The sequence below is a fragment of the Pipistrellus kuhlii genome, unplaced genomic scaffold (genome assembly GCF_014108245.1).
Source record: "Pipistrellus kuhlii isolate mPipKuh1 unplaced genomic scaffold, mPipKuh1.p scaffold_m20_p_107, whole genome shotgun sequence".
Taxonomy (NCBI): Eukaryota; Metazoa; Chordata; class Mammalia; order Chiroptera; family Vespertilionidae; genus Pipistrellus; species Pipistrellus kuhlii.
In genome coordinates this window covers 307,894-330,872 of record NW_023425413.1, presented here as the reverse complement: position 1 = coordinate 330,872, position 22,979 = coordinate 307,894, and the positions used below count along the sequence as shown (strand labels likewise).

Here is a 22,979-nt window from a genome sequence, read left to right as displayed (position 1 = left end):
GCTAGACTTTTTTATTATATATATATATATTATTTTATTGATTTTTTTACAGAGAGGAGGGGAGAGGGATAGAGAGTTAGAAACATCGACCAGCTGCCTCCTACACACCCCCCACTGGGAATGAGCCCGCAACCAAGGTACATGCCCTTGATCGGAATCGAACCAGGGATCCCTCAGTCCGCAGGCTGACGCTCTACCCATGAGCCAAACCGGTTTTGGCAGACTTTTTTTTTATTTTTTATTTTTTTTATAGCTGAATCTTTACTTCACTCCTTATACCAAAATAAATTCCAGATGGAGCAGAAATTTAATCGTGAAGTATGAAACTATAAAATCTCTAAAAATTGAAAAAAATCGTTTCTCGTCCTGGAGCCAGGAGGGCCTCTGGGCCAGCAAAACAGGGTGGGGGGGATTGCCACCGACATAAAAGAACGGCTTTGAGGACGTCCTCACTCTCACAAGTCAACCACCACTGACGATCTGCAAAAGGCGCCCCCCTCACACCCACCACTACAAACTAAACTAGAAATCACGATCAAACACAAAACGGCAGGCCACAGCCCTCTTCCGACAATCTTAGCACATTTAGGACGCCCCGCGCCCCGAGGTCTTCCCGCCTGCGGTGCTGCCCGGGGCGGGGGCCCGTCCGCCCGGCTCCCTCGTAGGGACCGCCCCGGCCCCGGAGCTGGCCCCAGGGGAGTCCGCACCACGGACCTCCGCGAACGAAGCGTCGCTTGATTTATGGTTCTGTTTACAGACACGCGTCTCCAGGGCAGGACCCAGGGGGCTCATCGCACGAGAACTTGGCGCTCAGCCTCCACCGGCTGCCTGGCCGCTAACCCTGCAGCGAGCGCCATGTGTGTCGGAGTCTCTGGGTGAGGATCCCCTGCAAACCGTCCTTTCAGGGCCAGGAAAGTGGTTTTTAATTTATATCTATATATACTCTTCAAATACATTTATTTCTGTGGACTGTTTTTTAAAATATATTTTACTGACTTAAAAATATATTTTTTATTGATTTTTCACAGAGAGGAAGGGAGAGGGATAGAGAGCTAGAAACATTGATGAGAGGGAATTATTAATCAGCTGCCTCCTGCACACCCCCCACTGGGGATGTGCCACAACCAAGGTACATGCCCTTGACCGGAATCGAACCTGGGACCTTTCAGTCCGCAGACCGACGCTCTACCGCTGAGCCAAACCAGTTTCGGCGCAGGGGTCTTCAAACTACGGCCCGCGGGCCACATGCAGCCCGCAGAGGAGTCTGATCCGGCCCGCCAGGTTTTTTGGGCAGTGAGCACAGCTGAGGTGTTACAGTAGGAATTAGTAGTTCATATAGTCCTGCCCTCCAGCTCTCTGAGGGACCGTGATCTGGCCCCCACTTTAAAAAGTTTGAGGACGCCTGAATGAATTTTCATGCAACGGGCCTCTAGAATATATGATTCCCAGTCAGAGCACACGTGCCAGTTGGGGGCTCAGTCCCCATTAGGGGGCGTGCAGGAGGCAGTCTATCCATGATTCTCTCATCATGGATGTTTTTATTTCTCCCTCTTCCTTACTCTCTGACATCAATGAGAATATAAAAAAAAATATTAAAAAGACAAACAAACACCCAGGTGGAAGCACGGAGGCGAAAAGGAGAAAAGGCAGAGGTGAGGCATTGGGGGTGTGCTAAGAACCTAACACAGCTGCACGTGGAACCCAGGAGGAGTGGGGAGAACCGTGCAAACACACATGACTGTAATCAGCACAAGGAAATCACTTAGGAACTTCCAGCCAAACTGCTGAAAACAGAAGTTTTGAAAGCATCCAGAGAGCCCTAACTGGTTTGGCTCAGTGGATAGAACATCGGCCTGCGGACGCAAGGGTCCCAGGTTTGATTCCAGTCAAGGGCTTATACCCTGATTGCAGGCAGGAGGCAGCTGATTCATGTTTCTCTCTCATTGATGTTTCTAACTCTCCCTTCCTTTCTGTAAAAAAAAATCAATAAAGTACTTAAAAAAAAAAGCATCCAGAAGAAAAAAGGTACATTTTCTTCAAAGTGCAATAAAAATGATGCAATGAAGTAATGGAAGCAAGAGAGTCTTTAAAGTGCCCAAGACATTGACCGCCAGCCTCCAGCTCTGTCTGAGGCCACCCCCACCCTCCCCTCCAGCTGCCCACCTGCTCCCACCAGCGCCCCCCTCTCCCAAGGCAGCCGGGAGCTTGACCACGCCACCCTCGGGGGGATGCTGGTCCAGCCCCCCACACTCGATGGCACCTCTTGGCACTGCGGACTTCTGTGGCCCCCAGCCCCTTCCAACCTCCCCTCCCCTCCAGAGTGGTTCTCTGCTCCCCACAACTCGCTGCCTGCACTGCTACAGGGCCACCCAGTGAGGTGCTCTCCTTGATTTCCTTATTTATTTACTTATTCAATATGTTTTCGCTGATTTCAGAGAGAGGGAGGGAGAGATAGAAACATCAATGATGACAATCACCAATCGGCTGCCTCTTGCACATCCCCTACTGAGGATGGAGCCTGCAACCCTGGCAGGTGCCATTGGCCGAGAATCAAGCCATGATCTCCTGGTTCATGGGTTTAACCACTGAGCCACACTAGCCAGGCCTCCATCGTCTTTTAGAATGTTCTTGTGTGTTGCCTTGAGGGTCAGCTCAGCATGTTATCTGAAAATCTCCTTGTCCTATGATAGGGATTCAATCGACTTTACCGCAGAATCGTGGAGAGTTCCTGTCTTTTCAGCTTTCTGATTTAGTTTCAGCTCCCATCAGCTCCTATAGTTGACTCAAAATTAAAAAAAAATACAATCTTGCACATTTCTCTTTTTTTTCCCTTCTAAATATATTTTATTGATTTTACACAGAGAGGAATTGAGAGGGACAGAGAGTTAGAAACGTTGATGAGAAACACCGACCAGCTGCCTCTTGCACACCGCCTACTTGGGATGTGCCCGCAACCAAGGTACATGCCCTTGACCGGAATCGAACCCGGGGTCCCTTCAGTCCGCAGGCTGATGCTCTATCCATTGAGCCAAGTGGTTTCTGTTGCACATTTCTTTTTAGGGTTATTTCCAGAACCGTCAAGGGTGATGGGACCACTGAGAATGGCGAGCATGGGTGGGGGGACACGAAATGTAACTGTCACGGGTAACCGCAGGTGGCGGGAGTCCTGTGGGGACCGACGACAGGGACCGGGTCGCACGGGGGTGCAGGGATGCCACAGGAACAGCTCCCGGAGCCGGGAGAGCCGCACGCCCGACGGGCCAGCACAGATGCTCTGCTTCCCCAAGCCCGTCCGAGCCCCGCCCACCACTTTGGTCCCGCCCCTGACCCGCCCCACTGCTCCCGGTCCAATCACGGGCCGCGCTCACCACTAACGGCTCGCCCACCGTTCCAAGCCCCGCCCACAACTCTGGCCCCGCCCCGAACCCCGCCTCCAGACCCCCGTCCAGTCACAGGCCGCGCTCACACCCAGGCCCCGCCCCTCCTTCCGAAGCCGTCGCGCGGCGCGAGGCCTGCTAGTTCGCTGTGTTTGGCCGGTGGCCGCGCTGGGGTTCCGGGGTCGCGAGTTCGAGTCGTCGTGTGTCCGTCGCGGGCCCAGAGCCCGTCTCCGTCCGTCAGGCGCGGCCGTTGCTGACGGCGCGACGAATCTGCCGCTGCGAATCGGCGGGCGCGGCGGCAGAAGAAGCCTCGCGAGAGTCTGGGCGCGGGCGCAGCGGCGGCGGGGCGGACGGAGCGGCGGACCGGGCGGCGGGAGCGGCGGGCCAGGCGGCCGGAGCGGCGGGCCGGGCCCGCGGAGCCGCCGGCATGACGGGCCGCGTGTGCCGCGGCTGCGGCGGCACCGACATCGAGCTGGATGCGGCGCGCGGCGACGCCGTGTGCACCGGCTGCGGCTCGGTGCTCGAGGACAACATCATCGTGTCCGAGGTGCAGTTCGTGGAGAACAGCGGCGGCGGCTCGTCGGCCGTGGGCCAGTTCGTGTCGCTGGACGGTAGGTCCGGGCCGGGGCCGGGGCGCGGGGAGCCGCGAGCTCTGCGGCCGGATCTGGGGGTCGTAACGGAACTTCCAGCCCGGGGGGCGGGGCGACGTGCGGCGGCTGCGGGCTGGGGGCAGCGGCGCGTCCGCCCCGAGACCGCCGCGCGGCCACGCTGTGGTGCCCGGGACGGGACTGGAGGTTCGCCCCCTCGGGGAGGCGTCGGTTCCCGGCCGGTGCCCCGGAGGCTCGCCCAGCAGGGGGCGCTGCCAGCGCTGGGTCCGGCTGGGCAGCGTCCCGTCGGGTCCGGCCACCGTCCCCTCGGGTCTGGCCGCCGCTGGCCGCAGAAAGCGCAGCCGGGCGCCCTCCCGTTTTGGGGCTGCGAACGGGGTGCGGACAGCCCGTGGGGGGCTCCTGTGGGGACGGCGCTCCCCCTCCCGCGGCGGTTCCCAGGGACGGGGTCGCGGGACAGCGAGCCGCTGGGTTCCGTTCCCACGGACTGACCGACGGCCGGCGCGCCGTGTCCGCCGCCCCGGGTGCTCCGTGTTGGGGGGGCGCGTGCACGTGATGTTCCGCGGCCCCCCACCCTGTCTGTCCGGTCCCGGCTCGCTCTGTGTATTCTTGTTGGTTTTGTTGCAGTTGAGCTTTTGAACGGTCTTTACATAGTCTACGTTCAAGGTCGGCAAACTGCGGCTCGCGAGCCACATGCGGCGCTTTGGCCCCTTGAGTGTGGCTCTTCCACAAAATACCACGGCCTGGTTGAGTCTGTTTTGAAGAAGTGGCGTTAGAAAAAGTTTACGTTTAAAAAGTTGGCTCTCCAAAGGAATCTTTAAAAAAAAAAATTATTTTATTGATTTTTTTTTTTTTTTTTTAATAGAGAGGAAAAGAGAGGGATAGAGAGTTAGAAACACCCATCAGTTACCTCCTGCACATCCCTTACCCGAAGCCAAGGTACATGCCCTTGACCAGAATCGAACCGGGAACCTTTCAGTCCGCAGACTGGTGCTCTATCCACTGAGCCAAACCGGTTCCAGCTCTCCAAAGTGATTTCAATTGTACTGTTGGTATTTGGCTCTGTTAACAGATGAGTTTGCAGACCTTGGAAGTAGAATGTGTAATGACCTTTTTTTTTTTTTTTTTTTTTTAAATCCCTTGTTGACTATGTGATTTGCAAAGCAGAATGTTAACATTCTGACTAAAAGTTTAAACTTTCTTCTTTGTTGATTTGAGAGAGAAGCCTGGGTCAGCTGCCTTGATTGGCTGCTGCAGCGCCCCACACTGGGGATGGAGCCTTCAACCCCGGCAGGGAGTCAGCCGGTGACCTCTGCATTCATAGGTGGAAGCTCAACCGCTGAGCCACCCCGGCCTGGCTGAGAGTTGGACGTTTTTTCCGCAGTCTAGCTGTTTTTTCCTGGCCCAGACTGGACATTTCTGCACAGGTCGCTGTGTTTTTCTTCCCACACGTGTCTGCTGGTTCCGCAGTGAGACCTGTGGCCGCTTCCGTTTCCTTCCTCGCGGTGTGGGGCGGGCGAGGCTCCTTCGCGCAGGGGGGCCCGGAGCCAGGGCCCTGTGCTGCAGGACTCTCCTTCCTGGGCCTGCCTCGGGTTTGTTGTTCCACTTATTTATGCATTCATTGGTGGATTCTTTTTTTTTTTTTTTTTAATATATTTTATTGATTTTTTACAGAGAGGAAGGGAGGGAGATAGAGAGCCAGAAACGTCGATGAGAGAGAAACATCGACCAGCCGCCTCCTGCACATCCCCACCCGGGGATGTGCCTGCAGCATTGGTGGATGCTTGTATGTGCCCTGACCAGAGACCGAACCCTAACCCTCGGTGTTTTGGGACAGTGCTCTTTATTTGTAAAGTTGAGGACCTTTTTCTGATTTGCTGAGAGTTTATCATGAATGGGTGTTGAATTTTGTCAGATAATTTTCCTGTTTTTCTGTTATCAACTGATATAGTCATGGTTTTCTGGGGTAAATGCACATGGTCATGGGGTATAATTCTGTGTATGAGTTGCTGGATAGATTGGCTAATATGTACATTTAATTAAGTCTTATTGATTTTCAGAGAGAGAGAAACATCAATGATGAGAGAGAAACATCATGGATTGGCTGCCTCCTGCACACCCCCCACTGGGGATGGAGCCTGCAGCCTGGGCGTGGGCCTCACGGAGAATCGAACCTGACCTGAGCCTCACGGCTGGGCTGGATCTGCTGACACTGTTGAGGTTTCATGTTTCTGTTCTTGTGGAGCATCGCGCTGTGGGCCTGTGGTGCTCTGGTTGTGAGCAGTGCCGGGGGTGCGTGGGGGAGGGCCTGCTCTGTCTGGAGGAGGCGGTGGCATTGGGTGTTTTCGCTGGGCTGTGGGGTGGGAGGCTCCTGTCAGGCTTCCAGCTGCAGAGTCCGTTTCTCCCGTGGTGGTCCCAGCTGAGGGCAGGGCGGTCGCCGCCATGGGTGGGGGGGTGGGGTTGGGGTTGGGGTCTGGCCCCCTGGTCTGAGTCTTCGCAGGTGGAGTTGCCGGCACTGTTCCCTCCCGGCCCCCGCCGCCCCAGGTCTGCAGTGGGTCCCTTGCCTGGCACTGGGGTCTGGGTGCTCCCTCTCCCGCCGTCTCTCCTTTTAGGAGTTTATTCGCTTCGCTCTCTCTCTTAGAATGGGCTGTGGGCGTCACTGGTTTTTCTCCTCGGCTTCGTGCCGGGCCCTCCGTGTGCCGGGCCGTCCGTGTGCCGGGCCGTCAGGCTGAGGGCCTCAGGACAGCCATGCTTCCCCAGGGTCCCCTCTTCCTGGAAGCCTGCCGTGGTTTCCACAGCCACGGGGTCCCCAAGGCCTAGCAGCGTCCCAGGTGTGATCGTGAAGCCCACAGGCTGTGAGGGTGACCCCCCAGTGGATGGGATAGGGTGCTTTCCCCCCTCTGCCCCCCCCGCCCCTGCTCCCCGGGCATGTGCCCACCCAGGGGGGCTCCCGGCCCAGCTGGCTGGTGGCTGCGTCGGAGCAGGGCCTAGGCCCCGAGCTGGAAGGTTCTGCCTGGCCAGCCTGTGGCCCGCTGAGCTCCCGGCTGAGGGCTGTCAGACAGGGGCCGCGTCCCCCACAGCCGCACACAGGCCCTCTCAGAGCTCGCTCTGCAGCCGGGCTCCGTGGGCAGCCGGGCTCCGTGGGCAGCCGGGCTCCGTGGGGGCTCCGTGGGCAGCCGGGCTCCGTGGGCAGCCGGGCTCCGTGGGCAGCCGGGCTCCGTGGGGGCTCCGTGGGCAGCCGGGCTCCGTGGGGGCTCCGTGGGCAGCCGGGCTCCGTGGGCAGCCGGGCTCCGTGGGGGCTCCGTGGGCAGCCGGGCTCCGTGGGCACCCGGGCGTGGGGGCTCCGTGGGCAGCCGGGCTCCGTGGGGGCTCCGTGGGGGCTCCGTGGGCAGCCGGGCTCCGTGGGGGCTCCGTGGGCAGCCGGGCTCCGTGGGCAGCCGGGCTCCGTGGGGGCTCCGTGGGCAGCCGGGCTCCGTGGGGGCTCCGTGGGCAGCCGGGCTCCGTGGGCAGCCGGGCTCCATGGCGGCTGCGTCCAGAGGAGGGCCCGCTGTGGCCACTGCGGGGCGCTCACTGCTCACCGCCGTCTGTCGTCTGTCCGTGTCCGTGCACTGTGGGCCCCTGGGTGCCTCCCGCCCTCAGGGTCAGTCGGGGTGCAAGAGAAGCAGGGGTGCTGTGTGGGGCTCTCCGGGTGCTCAGGCCCTGCCTCTCTCGTTCTTGGGGTTGGGGGGAGGTGGGGGGTGTTGCTGCTGTGGGCCCTGCGCTCAGAGGCCCAGCACTGGGAGCCCAGAGGAGACGCCATCCCTCCCCTGCTGCCCACAAGGGGGCGCCGAGCCCCGGCCTGGGCCTGTGCCCTCCAGCTGTTGGAGCTGCTCTAGGAATGACTGTGAAGTGAGGGCAGGGAGAGGGCATCCATCTGAGCGTCTGAGGGCGAGAGGACCAGCATGCTCTGCAGGCGGATCTGTTGGAACCAATCGGGTGCTGCTTGTTGAGTAATAGATACAGGCTGGTTCCGCAGGCAGGTCCCCCCCCCCCCCAGCTGCCACAGACCTTACTCGTGAGGGTGAGGCAGGGAGAACCGGTTCTCCTGGGGCCGGTGATGCACTGAGGCCATGCACCATGCAGAGAGCACTGTGTGCACACCTGTATGCACGTCTGTATGTGCCTGTGTGTGTGTGTGTGTGTGCGCGCGTGTGCACATGTGTGCGTGTGCAGGAGGAGCAGGACTTAGGAGCCAGAGCAGCCCAGAAAGGGGACGGGCAGGCAGCAGAAGCAGGAAGCAGGCCCCGCAGGGTGGAGGTTAGGGAGAGGGGTGGGGAGGTAAGGAGGGGGGTGGAGGGTTAGGGAGGAGGGTGGAGGTTGAGGGAGGGGGTGGGAGGTAAGGCTAGCACAGGTGGCATTTGGTCAGAAGCCTAGGGCAGTGTTTTTCAACCTTTTTTGGGCAAAGGCACACTTGTTTCATGAAAAAAATCACGAGGCACACCACCATTAGAAAATGTTAAAAAATCTAACTCTGTGCCTATATTGACTATATATAAAGTAATTCTCTTGAATAGGAATCAAATAAACACAAAGAAAGTATTTTATAATTACTTTATTATGAAATATTAAGTAAACAAAATAGTGAAAAATCATAAAATTCTTGTCTTGTCTGCACCTATGGCACACCAGGCAACATCTCGCGGCACACTAGTGTGCCGCGGAACAGCGGTTGAAAAACTCTGGCCTAGGGCGTCCCTCTCTGGGCCTTGGATGTGGGGTGGAACCAGGTTGGGGAGCTGCAGACGGAGGAGCTGAGCTTGGGAGATCGCACTGAGCATAACGCTGAGCCCGTCCCCTCCCCCCTAAACACACACACACACACACACACACACACACACACACACACATTGGTGCGGCGTCTCAGCCTGAGCCAGTGGGCAGGGTGGTGGCCAGCGGAAGGCCATGGCCGTGGGGGTGGGGTGAGGGTTGTGCCCTTCCTGTCCGTTCAGACGCAGAGTTGTCCTCACTGGTCCAAAGCAATGCCCCTGAGTTAGGAGAGGAGGGGGTTTCTTCCTGAAATTAGCATTGGGGGTTGCTGGGAACACAGGCCCACCTGTGACTCCCTGGTCAGGTGACTCCCTGGTCAGGTGACGGAGCGAGCGGCCTTTGTGGGAAAAGATCCCAGCGGAGGGCGAGGGCACCCCTGGCCCTGCTCCTTGGGGAGACACTGGGCCGTGGTGACCGTTAGCCCAGCAGCACCACGTGCACCTGCCAGCCCTGCGCTCGGCTGGAGAGGGGGCTCCGGGCCTGGCGTGGGGCTGGTGTGTGGCTGCTCTGACCGTCCCGGAGGGCTGCGGGGGGGGGGGTCCCGCACAGGAGGCCTCGGAGCAGCTGGGCCGCGCCACGGGGAGTGCTGACAGGCTGAGGGTGCAGCGTTCCCCGATGGGCTGACGGTGTGATTTGGTTTCTAGGTGCCGGCAAAGCCCCATCCCTGGGCGGAGGCTTCCACGTGAACCTTGGAAAGGAGTCAAGAGCACAGACACTGCAGAACGGTACCCGGGCCCAGCTGCGGGCGGGGAGGGGGGAGGGCGGAGGCAGGGGGCCGGTCCCGCAGCCAGGCGAAACCCTGGTCATCGGGGCCGCTCTGCGTGAGGCCTGCATGCTGTCTCTGTGAAGACCAGACACGCCGTCGGTTGTGGGCCGAGCTCCATGATAGACCTGAGTGGCGGGCAGCCGGCCGTGGTCTAGCCGGCCGTGGTCCTGCAGACGCTGCCGTCGCCTGTGGGCTGAGAGCTCAGGGACCTGAGAGCCAGTTGGGCTTCGGTGGCAGGGGTTCAGGACTCGCCTGCCATCGGGGCCCTCTACGGGGGCACGGGGTGGGGGACTCGCCTCTGCCGCCCCGGGAAGGACGCCCTCGTCTCGCTGCGCCAGCCCTCCGCCGGCCTGGTGCCCGCGCTCCTTCCCGGTGCCCAGCCGTGCCCGTCCCCGCGGTGGAGACTGCTGGTGGGTCTCCGTCCCCTCGGGTCTGAGCGCCCGCCCCGCCCTCCTCGCTGGGCCTCTGGGTCCTCCCTCCGTTTGGGAGCGGGTTCCGGGGTTTGTTTCCGCGCTCTGTAGGGGTCGCGTGTGGACAGGAAGGCCGTGGGGGCGCGGGAGTCAGGCCCGGCCCACGAGGGCAGACCGGGCTCCCGTGCGGGAGAGCCCGCTGTCCCGCCCGTGTCCTTGGGCATCGATGCCAGAGTGGACCCAGGGCACGCCCACCGGTGCACCTGCCTGTGCTGTCGAGGGCACGTCCTGGGCACCCTGTCTGCCCCGAGCACGCGTGGTGGCGTTCGGCCCGTCTTCCCGGCGGGTGGCAGGCCGCCCAGGCCGCGCTTTGCTTTCCCTGGTGAGCAGCCGTGGCTGCCGTGGTCGCTGAGCTCCTCACCCCTCTGGCCTCGTCCTTGTCCCCTGCACAAGCTGGTGTGCGTTCTTTAAGATGTTCGTCTTTTATGTTCTTAGAGGGAGAGGAACATGGGTCTGAGATGGAAATACAGGTCGGCTGCCTCCTGCGCGCCCCCAGGGGTCGCACCCCAGCTGGCATGTGCCCGCCGGGAGCCTGGTGTGCTCACGGCGCCGCCCAGCAGCCCGCCACTCGGTCAGGTGCTGCCTGGCGCTGACAGACAGTCCTTCTGCTGACTCGTGGGTGTTCTTCCCCCCGTCCAGGTGTGAGCCCCTTGTTGGTGTGCATATGTATATATTTAATGTTTCTGTTGATATTTTAGAGAGGAAGAGAGAGGGATAGAGATAGAAACATCGATGAGAGAGAAACATCAACTACCTCCTGCCACCTGGGAATTAAACCGTGACCTCCTGGTCATAGGTCAGTGCTCAACTACTGGGTTCATAAGACAATTTTTAGTAAGATTTCAATAGGACCACTTATGTTTTCTGTTTCTTCCTGTCAGTTTTTTTAAAAAAATACATTTTTATTGATTTCAGAGAGAGGAAAGGAGAGGGAGAAAGAGGCATTGATTGGCTGCCTCCTGCACACCCCACACTGGGGGTGAGCCCACATCGGGGCCTGTGCCCTGACTGTGCCCTGGTTCATAGGCTGACCCTCAGCCACGCCCCGCGGCGGGCGCTGGACGCTGGCACGACGGGCTCCTCAGGTGTCGTCCGTCGCAGCGCCGGCCTGACCCCGGGCTGGCTCAGGTCCGCCTTTCAGCCTGGCCTGGCAGCTGTTTTCTTTTTTTTTTAATTGATGCGAGAGCGAGAGGGAGGTTGGGGAACACGGGTGTGCTGTCCCCTTGTGTGTTCCCCGGCGCTCAGAGATTGCGCCTGCGTCCTGGCACCTGGGGATGTGCTCTGCCCGCCCGGCCAGGGGTTCAGTGTCCACTTTTCTTTTCTTTTTTTTTTAAATATATTTTATTGATTTTTACAGAGAGGAAGAGAGAGGGATAGAGAGCTAGAAACATCGATGAGAGAATCATCGATCAGCTGCCTCCTACACACCCCCTACCGGGGATGTGCCCACAACCAAGGTACATGCCCTTGCCCGGAATCGAACCCGGGACCTTTCAGTCCGCAGGCCGACGCAGAGTGTCCACTTTTCAAAGGTGCCTGCGGCCAGTCGTCCCTGCTGGGAGGAGGGCCGAGGACAGGAGGCTGGGCTGGGGGCAGGAGGGGCAGGTTGGGCCGGGCGGGGGCCGGGACCGCGGGCGGTGCGGTGACCTGTGTCGTTGACAGCGCCGTGCCCGTGTAAGTGGCACATGCCGGCAGCTGCAGTTGAGTCCGCCAGTCGTGCCGCTGCTCCAGTCTGAGTCACAGCTCCTCGGGGAGGGCGTGAGGGCGGCGGTGGGCGCCTCGGGGCTGACCTGCGGGTGGGTGGAGCTCGCTCACGGACGGTGCCGGGCCATCGAGCGACCTCCGGTGAGGCTGCAGTCGGAGCCGCACTGCATGGTGCCAAGTCGTGGGGCCTGGCCCGCCTGGCGGCCGGACGGAGGGAGGAGCCCGGCCTGAGAGAGCCCCTCGGGCCCCCCTCTCTGCCTTGTGGCATTCGAGTCCCCGGCATCTGCCCAGCGGGCCGGCCTCGTGGGCCCTGTCAGCGGCTCTGTCGCCGGCCTTGGGGCAGAGCTGGCTGCATGCGTCCGCCCGGCTCACTGACGGGAGGGTGGAGCCGGCCGTGGGCTCTGCTGCCTTTCTGTCCCGTCGGCTCTGGGGGTGGGACTGTGACCCCGACCCCGTGCCGGTCCCTCCCAACTGGGGCCTGGGAGCTGTGTGGCTGCGGGCAGCCTCTGGCAGCAGTGCTGTGTGGTGAGGGTGGGTGGGGCTCTATGGGGTGCCCACTTGGGTCCCTCATGTAGAGTCAGCTCATCCCCAGCTGCCAGGCTGGTCCCTCGGGGCTGCTCCCCCGGTGCCCACCTTGGGCAGCGGTCACTGCGGGTGCCCACCTTGGGCAGCGGTCACTGCGGGTGCCCATCTTGGGCAGCGGTCACTGCCGGGTGCCCACCTTGGGCAGCGGTCACTGCCGGGTGCCCACCCTGGGCAGCGGTCACTGCCGGGTGCCCACCCTGGGCAGCGGTCACTGCGGGTGCCCACCCTGGGCAGCGGTCACTGCGGGTGCTCACCCTGGGCAGCGGTCATGGGCGGGTCCGTGTCAGTAGCGTGTGCAGGTGTGTTGGGGGCCACGAGCCAGCACCGAGGGCACCACAGAGCCTTAGCCTCCCTCCCTCGGCCACAGCGCTCCCCGAGAGGCGGGACGGGCGGAGCCCCACTGCTCACCGGCTCGGCCTGGGGTGCAGGGGGGGGGAGGAGGGCCCCAGCGGAGAGGATGGTGAGGATGGTGAGGACTCGGCTCTTCACCCTGCAGCGTCACCGGCACCCAGGGCCTTGGCCTCTGTTCTGGCCGTGCAGGGCCTCTCGTGGGAGGCGGGGAAGCAGCTTGGGGGGTTGTGTGCTCAGAAGGGGGGTGTGGAGATCATTGCTGCCTCGCTGCCTCGCAGCACCGGGCTCTGCTAGTGCCCGGCCCGGATGGCAGGGAGGTGGGGGTGCCAGGCGTGAGAGGGCGCTCCTGTGCGGCCCTTCGCGGGCCCTGAGCGCAGGGGCCGAGGGCTCGCCTGCCCGTGCCCACGCCCCCGGGCCTGGTCTGTGCCGGTCAGCGTGGGGCGTGTTGGCGGCTCGCGGGTGCCCAGGGCGTTTGTGCAGGGAGCGCGTGCGGGCAGGGCAGCCGGGTGCAGGGCGCGGGGCCGGCGCGCGGGGCCGGGGCCCAGCGGTAACCGTGGTCGCCTTGTGCCCAGGACGGCGCCAGATCCACCACCTGGGGAGCCAGCTGCAGCTGAACCAGCACTGCCTGGACACGGCCTTCAACTTCTTCAAGATGGCCGTGAGCAAGCACCTGACGCGCGGCCGGAAGATGACCCACGTGATCGCCGCCTGCCTCTACCTCGTGTGCCGCACCGAGGGCACGCCGCGTATCCTTCCTGCGCCCTCGGGCGCCTCTGGGCGTTGGGCGCAGCAGCTGCAGTGGCCTGTGCTCGGGAAGCGCCCGGGAGCACCCACCGCCGGGGCGAGGCCGGCGTCAGGCGCCTGCACCTGCACGGGCGTCCCGGGGCTCCGGCGAGCTGCCGCAGGCCCGAGTGCAGCCAGGGCGCGGCGGCGGGCCCCTGTCCGCGGAGCCGGCGGGCGGGGCGGCTGCCCAGAGCGCCCGGGGCCGGGCCGGGCCGGGTGTGGACAGGCTGCTCCGCGTTGGGGAGAGGGTGGCTGCTGGGGCGGGGCTGTCCTGACTCCGGTCTGTGGTGGACGTCCTGCGTCTCGTCCGGGTCAGGCCTGTCCTGCAGGGGCCAGCGGGCGCCTGCTTCCTCAGGAGCAGCTTCACTGAGAGGCAGGCCACGTGCCACGCGATGCGCCGAGCTGTGGGCTCGGCGCTGTGGGCGCACCATCTGTGCCAGGGCTCCGTCGCCGCTGGCTCTCCCCGCCGGCGGGCCTCCTGGTGCCCGTGGAGCCGGCTCCGTGGCGGCCTCGCTGGGGCTCAGCCAGCAGCCACGTCCCCGGCCGTGTAGGAGGCTCCTCCTCCCACCGTCTTAAAAACCACACTTGGCTTTGTTGTTCACCGGATTTACACGTACTCACTTCAGTGATTTCTCTGATTGTTTCTTCCCTTTTGTCTTCGGGTTTTATTTTTCATTTTCCCAGTCCTTGAGATGCACGAGTCTAGTTGGTTTTTCCTGATGTGAGTGTGTGAGGCCATGAGTTCCCAAAGGTGGATTTTGGTTCAGCATCGTGCAGTTTTGTTGTTTTGATTTTTTGTTTGTTTTTTAAATATATTTTCATTGACTTCAGAGAGGAAGGGGGAGAGAAAGAGAGAGAAAGAGAAACATCAGTGATGAGAGAGAATCATTGATTGGCTGCCTCCTGCATGCTCCCCACTGGGGATCAAGCCTACAACCCAGGCATGTGCCCTTGACCAGAATCGCACCCAGGACCCTTCATTCCACAGGCGGATGCTCTATCCACTGGGCAACACCAGCTGGGGTGCACCATGCAGTTCAGAATATGTTCTAGTTTCCATGGTTACTTCTTAGGTGCTGGACTCATTTAGAAGTTGGTGCTTAGAAGACAGTTTCCTCGTCTGACCAGGTTAGCGTGTGTGACCGGGAACTCACGGACAGGCCTGCTGCTGGGCGCGGAGACTGCGCGCCTCAGCCTGGAAAACGCACCTGCCGCCAGGCGGCTCCGGGCCGCTGCCCTCCGGTGCGCCCGGCGGGGTGAGGCTGGGACCCACCGCGCCGCGGCCGGCCTGCTCCTGGGCTCCCGCTGTCCACTGCCATCAGGATACAGCTCGGGAAACGGCTCTCGCAACGCCAGGAAATCCTGTGTCCCCCCACCCCGCCCGCTGTCCCTGCATCCAGCTGCTGGGTGCCCACGGCCTGTGGGCCCGGCTCTTCAGACCCGTCTCCCTGACGATCTCCTCTCCTGAGCAGTGTGATGGCGATTTAATCCGCCAGCTCTGTCCTCTCCCCTCCGAGAGATGGCGTTTCATGCTGTTTCTTCGCCGCGCCTCCCTCGGGCCTCTGCCCTGTCTCCCTGCTGTCAGCCGTGCGCTGAGGGGCCATGCTCCTGGGGGCCATGACGAGAGGCGTGCGGGGCAGGTCCTCCTGTGGCCTCGGGTCTGAGCGCCAGCCCGGCTGTGTCCAGGCTCCGCCCGCTCTGCCCCCAGTGCCTGTCGGGCCCGTGGGGGCCCGCTGTGGCTCTGTGGAGTGCGCTCTGCGGGCTGGCGCCAGGTGTGCGGGGATGGGCGCATGGGGCCTTGTCCTGCCCCGGGCCGTGGTGCCGTGCTGCGCGGTGCCCTCAGGAAAGCTCACCCAGCGCCAGGGCCCTGCAGAGGGCAGCGGCGCGGGCAGGCCTCCCCCGAGGCTCCTGTGCTCCGGGCCCTCCCGCTTGGGTCCCTTTGGGTTTGGAGGAGGGGCCGCTGCTTTCTCGCTGCATCTCCCTGCCCTGCCCGCCCTGCTCAGCTGGAGGTCAGGCCTCCTGGGTGGCGCTGTGCGCTGGTGGGGAACCTGTGCTGACTCAGTGCTGCCTGTGGTGTCTGTTACTGCCCGGTAGTGCGGCGAGGCCGTCTGGGATGATCTCGAGGCGGCAGGCACCAGGCGCGGTGGGCGCGGATGGCACTTTCAGAGAATCGCGGGCGTCTGCGGGCCTCTTGGGACTGGCCTGAGGCCGATGGGTGTGTCTCCCCATCGTTCTACACGGTGGTGCAGCTCTGCTCTGAGGGCACGCTCAGCGCCACCACCAGAGCAGGCAGCGACCGGAGGGCGGCAGAGACCTTCGGTCCCAGCGAGCCTGGCCGGGGGTCCCCGAGGGGCTGCGCAGGGGACAGTCGTCCAAGACCCAGGCCACACGCATTTTAGTGGGGAACCTGAGAGGGTGGGCCCAGAGCATGATGGCTGTTGTCTGGGGGAGGCCTGGGGGAGGGTGCAAGTCGGGAAGCACGTGGCTCTGACGGTCCTGCTCAGAGGAGCTTCCTCCAGAGGGAACAGCCAGGCGCCGGCCGCCCTCGACCTCGGTCACGCTGACTTCCAGCCTCCTTTCTAAGATCCTTGCTGTCCAGCACGGCCCAGGCTGGCCCACTGTCACCCCGCAGCCCTGCCCCCCTCCCTCCGCGCCGCTCCCCCACACGCCCAGGCCTGCAGTGGCGCTCAGAGCCCAGTAAAAGTAAAAATAAGCCAGCACCTGCTTGGCTTATTTTTACTTTTGAGGCTTCAAAGCGATGCCAGGGTCTCCGCTGTGTGGCTGGATGAGCTCTGACGGACGTGCATCGTGCAAACGGGCATCTGGGGAGAGGGCAGCACCGTCCGGCCAGTTCCCAGCGCCCGTGGGGGGCGGGCAGGTTGCTGTGAGGCGTGGCCAGGTTGGCGCGGCTGTTTTGTGGCTGCACCGTGCTGGCACCGCTTTGCCGGGAGGTGACACCCGGTTTCCTGGGTGGCTGGCTCTGCCTCTTTCAGTGAAACATCTGCTCCAACTTCCGCCCACGTTAGCCTCTACTTTGTGACGAGTGCCGGGTGCATGGCTCCTGGGCATGGGAAGGAGGTGAACTAGAGGGTGGCCTTGGGGCTGGACGAGACACACCCTGGGAGCCAACCTCCCTTGGTCCCTCCCCGTCCGGTGGCACCTGGGGCGGTCCGCGGCTTGCAGGTCATCCCTCCGGCAGGCAGGTCCCTGGCCTGGCCTGGGGGACCAGCTGAAGCCAGCGCTCCGACATCCCCGAGGCACTGGTGGCCGCACTGTTGACTAATGAGTTTGCCGACCACTGCTGAGACATCACCCTCACCCAGAAGTCATTCCTCAGGTTAGACGTCGGTACTTTATTAAAATGTTGTGTGTGTTCTCCCTAGCAGTGGTCCGCACACTCACTAGCCAGCAGAGTGGCACACTCCCCAGGGGTCGTGGATTGCGAGAGGGCGTTCTCGCGTGGCACACCTCGGAACCGGGCTCCTTCCCCTCTGCTCTGTGGTGGGGCACATCACCGGAGAACTGCCGCTGCCAGTCACCGCAGCTCCTGTGTTGTCTGCCCCCTGGTGGTCAGTGCCAGCTGGTGGAGCAGGTTCCTGGGCCCTGCTCTGAGTCACTAGGGTAGGGGTGTCGAACTCAATCAGAGAAGGGGCCAAAATCTAAAATCCAGCCTAAATCGCGGGCGGAATGGTTTACTGAACAGTCATAAACTGTCATTGTGATGGAAACGCAGCGGAGTGCAGTGATGACAGCGCCGTGCGGGCCACATTGCAAGGCCTGGCGGGATGGATTTGGCCCTCGGGCCTTGTGTTTGACACATGTGCACTAGGGCCTGTTCTGGCTGTGTTTGAATCGTCCGCGGAGAGCCAGGACAGGGCCGTGCCAAGCCCCTCCTCATCTCCCCCCCTCAGCTGCCCCTCGAGCACAGCGCTGGGCAGGGGACGGTCTAGCGTCGCAGGCACACAGTGAGGCTGCTGCACACTTGTGCCGGGGCAGGGCCCCCTGGTGCAGGGACCTGGTTGGCGAGCTCTCACCGTCCTGCTGGTGGCTCAGCGGAGCCTCTGCCTCTGGAAGGCTCCGTCACCTGCTGCCGCCAGTCCCCCCTGGACCCGGGCACGAGCATGCATTTCCCAGGTGCCATGCTCCTTGACCCCTCCTGCAGATATGCTCCTGGACCTCAGCGACCTGCTCCAGGTAAGTCCCTCCGAGTCCCTTTGCCTTGGGGCTGTGCAGGGCATGTGCTGCCGGCCCAGTTGGGAGGGTCCACAGGTGAGGGACACACGAGGGTGTGGGGCACTGGACTGGGTCCCTGTTGTCCTGGCCCAGTGGCCCAGCCTCAGAACCGGTGGAGACCCAGCGGGGACTTTGTCTTAGGCAGGGGCAATTCTTTGAAAGAAGAGAACCGGGCTCACATAAACAACCTGCGGTTTACCGTCAGTTCAGAGGAATCTGCCTCCTGGTGCCAGGAAGCATCTTCCTGTGGAATCTCTCATCTCAGTGTGATGGGAGGGAGGCCCAGAGAGAGGAACAGGAGCCAGCGGACGCCCGGGGGCCGGCAGTGCCGGGCTGAGCGCCGAGGCTCTGCATGTCCCGTGCCCTGGGTCAGCCCATGGCGAACGCCCACCCAGGGCCCTGAAAAAGAAGCCATTGGAAACAGGATGAGGATGCAGGGTCCCCACGAATTCCACCCCGTGGGGAAAGCTTAGCCCAGATCCAGCGTCCCCGGGGCTCAGTGCCTGGGGTGCTCCGTCTCCTCCCAGCCGCCCTCATGCACGGGCTCCGAAGTCCTGCTGCAGGCTGCCCACTGGTGGTGAGAATCAGTGCTGCGCGGGCCAGCCGCCAGGGCAGCCCCGGCTTCCTCTCCACCCGGCAGCCGCCCAGCAAGGCCGGCAGGAAGGGCTTGGGGCTGTCTGCAGGGCGGGTGTGTTCTGGTAGCTTCTCACTTCCCAGCTTTGGAAATGGGAGCCAGTTAGGTGTCCAGACCGAGAGGGCAAGTGGCCACTCACTAGGCCGAACCAGGGCCCACCAGTCCCGGTGCTGAGCGCAGGTTCAGGCTGGACACGTGCTCAGACCAACAGCTCCGGGCGGGCGGCCAGGCTCAGCGTTCCCAGGGGACGTTCTGCGCTGCCCGGGTGGAGCCGCCCTGAGGGCCTCGCCTGGGAGCTGGCACTGCCCGCTGACCCTTAGAGGAAACGAGTAGGACTCCCAACTGGAAGGGACCCCTGGGGCTCGGCGCTCGTTTTGTTGTTACTCACGTCCCCCGAGGCCCACTCCCTGGCCAGCTCAGCGAGCCTCCGGCGGGAGCCACGGGCACCAAGGCGCCCGGCCTGCGTGGGCAGGGGCGGACTGGGCCGCACAGGGTTCCCCGAGGCCGGACAGTGAGGCGGCATCGGGAAGAACCAAGCAGACGTTCCCCAGCGAACGCCCCATGGCTCTCCGCAGGTGAACGTGTACGTGCTGGGGAAGACGTTCCTGCTGCTGGCGAGGGAGCTCTGCATCAACGCGCCCGCCATCGGTAGGCACGGCTGCGCCTGGCACGGCGAGGGGGTGCGAGGGCGAGCACAGGGAGCTCAGCGGTGAGTCACTCCGACTTAAAACCAAACGCTGAAGCCAGCCCTCGGCGAGAGTGGACAAGGGTGTCTCAGGGCATGGGGTGGGCAGTGCAGCACGAGGCACCTGTGCCCACCTCCTGAGGAAAGTGCCTGGCGGCCAGTGCCCCGGGCAGGCGGGACGTCAGCACTGCCGAGCAGCCGCCTGCCCAGTGAGCTCTGCCTGCTGGCAGGCCTCTTCCCATGCCATGGGCATCTGGGGGAGCTGGCCTGGACCACCCTGAGGACGGTCCCCAGGGCTGGGAAGATGCCCAGGAGGCTGGAGGGCTGCAGGATGGGGAGGCCCTCTCCTCCCAAGAGGCCCTGTCTCTGCTGTGTGTCACTGTACTTAACCCCGGTCCCGCCCATCGTGCTACCTTCCCCAGAAGCAAAGCCATGGCCCAGGGAGAGTGCTGATGGAGGACAGAGGCCGCTTCCCTGTTCCTGCCTGCCGGAGTTCAGGGGTGGGACCCTGGGCCCTGCGAGTGCCCACCTCACTCCCTCGAACCCGAGTTCGTCCTAGAGTAGGGCTTTGTCTGAGCAACTAGTGACGCTGAACCACATGCAAGACTGGCCTTTTCCAGAGCATTCTGGCTGCAGCGCTGGTCCTGGCTGCCCGGATGGGGAGGCCCGCCTGCAGCAGAGGCAGGTCTGCGCCCACAGGCTTCCCGGGCCGGTTTGCTCCTGACCAGTGAGCGTGGTGAGCAGGCGTGTTTCTCCTCCGCTGCTGGGCAGCCAAGCGCCCGCAGGTCCTTACTGTGCGTGGCTCACTTTATTAAAACGCAAGAGAAAAGATAAGTGACTTTTCCCAGGTTTTAGAATTGGAGGAAGGTCTGAAGCTTAGAACTCAGAACAAAGCCTAGGAGGGTAGGAGGGATGGCCAAGCCCACAAAGTACATGGCGTGGGCACCACTGGCGTGTCTGGGCTGCCCTCCGCCCCAAATCCCCCTCCATCCAGTGAGCACCCCATGTGCAGGGGGCGTGAGGAGGCCGCGCCACCTGGATTGCGAGCCCGGCTCTGGCCGTGTAGAAGCGTCTCGAGTATTCCTCTGGCTGCAGCCAGCCGCGACCCCGAGGTCAGGAGTTGGAGGACGGCGCCTTCACGCCCCCACGCCGCGCTCAGGCGTAGAAGATGAGCTCGGGGATCTGGCCGCCCTGCACGCCGGTGCCGTTGGTGCTGTCGGACGAGCACTGGAACTGGAAGGTGACCTTGCCGCACTGCACCTCCGTCAGGCCCTCCTGCCCGAAGTAGCTGAGCTCACTGCCGTCCAGCACGGCGCTGGCCGTGTAGAAGGTGTCCTGCTCCACCTGCACCGGGTGCTCAAACCACACGGGGAAGGTGCTGCTGGAGCCGTCGGACACGAACCGCGTCAGGTTCTGGGCGAGGACCACGCCCAGGCGCTTGAGCTCGATCTTCACGCTGTACTCGGCCTTCCCCGAGCTGGACCCGTACAGGCCCAGCCCCGCCACGAACACCCTCCTGTCCGCCGCGAACTGGATGCTGTCGCAGCGGCCGCGGTAGCGCCACTGGTTGCTGCGGTAGGCCGAGGACTGGAAGCGGTGGCACCGCTGGGGCGCCAGGCCGCGCCGCTTGGTGAGCGGGAAGTCGAGCGGGGGCTTGTTGGCCGCCGTGTACCACAGGAAGATGTTGTGGGTCTCCTCCAGCGTCAGGATGTCCGACTGGGCGGGGCCGTTGGCGAACTCCTCCAGGGTCATGGTGGGGATCCGCACCAGGTAGAGGGCGGGCCCCAGCACGTGCCTCTTGTTGCGCGGGGTGGCGGGCAGGCCCTGCCGCTTGCACTCGGCCTCGGCCCAGCTCAGCACGGCCTCGAAGACCACCGCCTCCTTGGTGTTGAGGGCCTCCCGGGTGACGATGACCTCCAGGGTCTGCCAGTCGATCTCGCAGAAGCCCTCGGACCTCAAGGCCATCTCGGCCTGCGCGTCGATGACCTCCCAGCAGCGCTGGGTCAGCTCGGGCTCCTCGAACAGCCTGCTCTGCGACAGCAGCACGCACGCGTTCTTGGCCTCCAGGCTGGTCTCCAGGAAGTGCACGCAGGCCTTGGCCAGCGCTGGCACGATGTACTTCTTGGCGGCGTAGAGCGTGGCCAGCACGGTGTCCGCCTCCAGGTCGATCTCGTCGCTGTACATGTACCTGCGGGGCGGGGCCGGTCACAGGCCGCCTGGGGCAGCGGACACCACCCCCCCCCCCCCCCCCCCCCCCCCCCCCCGCCAGAGGAGCCCCCCTACTTGAGCATGATGAGGAAGGCGGCGGGCTCCACGTCAGGGATGTGGATCTCCGGCTTGACTTCGGCCAGGTCCCCGTAGAACATGGCGTAGAAGACGGAGCTCCCGACCGCCAGGACGTACTGTGCGGAGAGAAGCCGCCTGAGCCCGGCCTTGCACCCCGCGGGGCAGGGCCGGAGCTACACGCAGGAAGTGGCCGGGGCCTCACCAACCTTGTGGGCAGGCACCCGCTGCGCCCCGCCCGGGGGCCCCACCACGAAGTGCACGTCGGCCATGAGCTCGTTGTTGAAGAGGAGCGCGTTCCTGCGGGGGAAGGCACAGGCTGGGCGGGAAGCACGCGCGGGGCGCGGGGCGCGGGGCGCGGGGCGCGGGGCGCGGGGCGCGGGGCGCGGGGCGCGGGGCGCGGGGCGCGGGGCGCGGGGCGCGGGGCGCTCACCTCTCGCGCAGGGTCGGGCGGCAGGACTGCCAGCTGGGGCTCTCCAAGTTGTTGTTGTCGGGCGCGGGCGGCGCGGGCGCGGGCGGCGGCGGCGGGGCGGGCGGCGGGGCGCTGGGCGGGCCCTTCCTGCCCGCGGCGGCCGCGGCGGCGGCGTTGCTGTTGGCGATGTCCGTGGCGGCGGCGGCGGGCGCGTACAGCTCCGCGGCCATCTTCCCGGGCAGGGCCTGGGCGCGCGGGGGCGGGGCGCCGGGCGTCCGGGGGCCGCGCCGCAGCCTCGGGGTGGGCTCCGCCAGCACGAGGAGCGCGGCCAGACACTGCGCCACCCGGCCGTGCAGACAGGCCAGGGGCAGCAGCATGGGCCCGGCGCCGGCCGGCCGCTCCCTCCCGCCGCCGCCGCCGCCTCCGCCGCTGGGGGCGCGGGTGCAGCCGCGCGTCACGGCGCCCGCCCCGCCCCGCCCCGGTGACGTCACCCCGCCCCGCCCCACCACCCAGCGCCGCGGCCCCGCCCCCGGGGCGGTCCGTCGTCCCCGGCGCTCCCAGCCCCGCGTCCAGGTGGGCCCGCGCCCAGCGGGCCTGCTGTGGGCGGAGGGCAGGCCGCCTGCGAGCGGCGCCAGTGAGCCCAGCACCTAGCGTTGCCTGTGGCCTCTCCGCGCCTCCGTGCGGCTTCCTTGGAGAAGTGGGGCTCTGTACCCGGGCCTTCCTCCTTTTTAAACGTCTGTAATGGGCCGACCGGAGGGAAGCAGGGGCCTGTGCACCGTGACCGGCTGCTTCATTGCACACCCCACCGCCCGGGAACAGGCCGGCCCTCGGTGAGCTCCTGTGCGCCCAGCAGGTCACACCTGCTCTGGCCCGGGCGCCTCCCGCTTTCTAACCAGGTTCCTGGGGTTAACGATCCGAGAGGCTCTCAGGTGAACATTCCTGGTGTTCGCTTTTATCAGACAGGGGCCTGAAAACACTCTTCCCTTCCCTCAGCGCCTTTCTAAAAAGTCCCACCTGAGGACACATGTTCTTACTGGTTTTAGAGCCAGGAACATGGGTGTGAGAGGAACGTGGACCAGTTGCCTCCGATAACCACGCGAACCTGCTATCTATGCGCCGGGAAGAGGGGCAGGGGGCGCCCCAGCTGCCTGTGGGGCCGGGTGGCTGTGTGGAGTCTGTGCCGCCAGGCAGTGCTCGCTGCTCCGCGTGGGCGTCGCCTCGCTGCTTTGGGGCTGGTGCTGCTCTCGGCCTCGAACCCAAGGGACTTGCAGGCCCAGCTCAGGCA

The 22,979-nt window shown here is 63.6% G+C and overlaps 2 protein-coding genes across 10 annotated transcripts in view; one reads left to right on the top strand and one right to left on the bottom strand.

Annotated features, from left to right (window-relative positions):
- Window positions 1-2,173: 2,173 nt before the first annotated feature.
- On the bottom strand, window positions 2,174-22,168 carry BTBD6 (BTB domain containing 6). Of its 6 annotated transcripts, XM_045578861.1 has the most exons (6): window positions 21,716-22,168; window positions 21,492-21,582; window positions 21,283-21,401; window positions 20,140-21,187; window positions 9,847-9,850; window positions 2,174-2,183 (listed from the first exon to the last, which is right to left on the bottom strand). In XM_045578861.1, the coding sequence occupies exons 1-4, from the start codon at window positions 22,069-22,071 to the stop codon at window positions 20,155-20,157; spliced, it is 1,599 nt and encodes a 532-aa protein (XP_045434817.1). In that variant the 5' UTR covers window positions 22,072-22,168; the 3' UTR covers window positions 2,174-2,183; window positions 9,847-9,850; window positions 20,140-20,154. The 6 variants fall into 6 exon arrangements, with proteins under 6 accessions (XP_045434817.1, XP_045434816.1, XP_036286228.1 ...); XM_045578860.1 differs by lacking the exons at window positions 2,174-2,183; window positions 9,847-9,850 and adding an exon at window positions 2,199-2,219 and having other exon boundaries at window positions 20,129-21,187; XM_036430335.2 differs by lacking the exons at window positions 2,174-2,183; window positions 9,847-9,850 and having other exon boundaries at window positions 19,798-21,187.
- BRF1 (BRF1 RNA polymerase III transcription initiation factor subunit) overlaps window positions 3,694-22,979 on the top strand; it is a 33,421-nt gene continuing 14,135 nt past the window's right edge. The window contains exons 1-5 of one of the 4 annotated variants that reach the window (XM_045578859.1): window positions 3,694-3,988; window positions 9,433-9,609; window positions 13,248-13,385; window positions 17,610-17,641; window positions 18,890-18,962. In XM_045578859.1, coding sequence (XP_045434815.1) covers window positions 3,805-3,988; window positions 9,433-9,609; window positions 13,248-13,385; window positions 17,610-17,641; window positions 18,890-18,962 — 604 coding nt within the window. In that variant the 5' untranslated portion in view covers window positions 3,694-3,804. Of the gene's footprint in view, window positions 3,989-9,432; window positions 9,610-13,236; window positions 13,411-17,609; window positions 17,642-18,889; window positions 18,963-22,979 lie in introns of all 4 variants that reach the window. The other 3 variants (XM_036430330.2, XM_036430329.2, XM_045578858.1) reach the window with 3 other exon arrangements.

Excerpts from the sequence above, each read along its gene's own strand:
- BTBD6 (XM_045578861.1), bottom strand. The coding sequence starts at position 22,071 with ATGCTGCTGCCCCTGGCCTGTCTGCACGGCCGGGTGGCGCAGTGTCTG. Across the intron at positions 21,583-21,715 it reads CGCCCGACCCTGCGCGAGAG|GAACGCGCTCCTCTTCAACA; the intron begins GTGAGCGCCCCG and ends CTTCCCCCGCAG. Across the intron at positions 21,402-21,491 it reads AGCGGGTGCCTGCCCACAAG|TACGTCCTGGCGGTCGGGAG; the intron begins GTTGGTGAGGCC and ends CTCTCCGCACAG.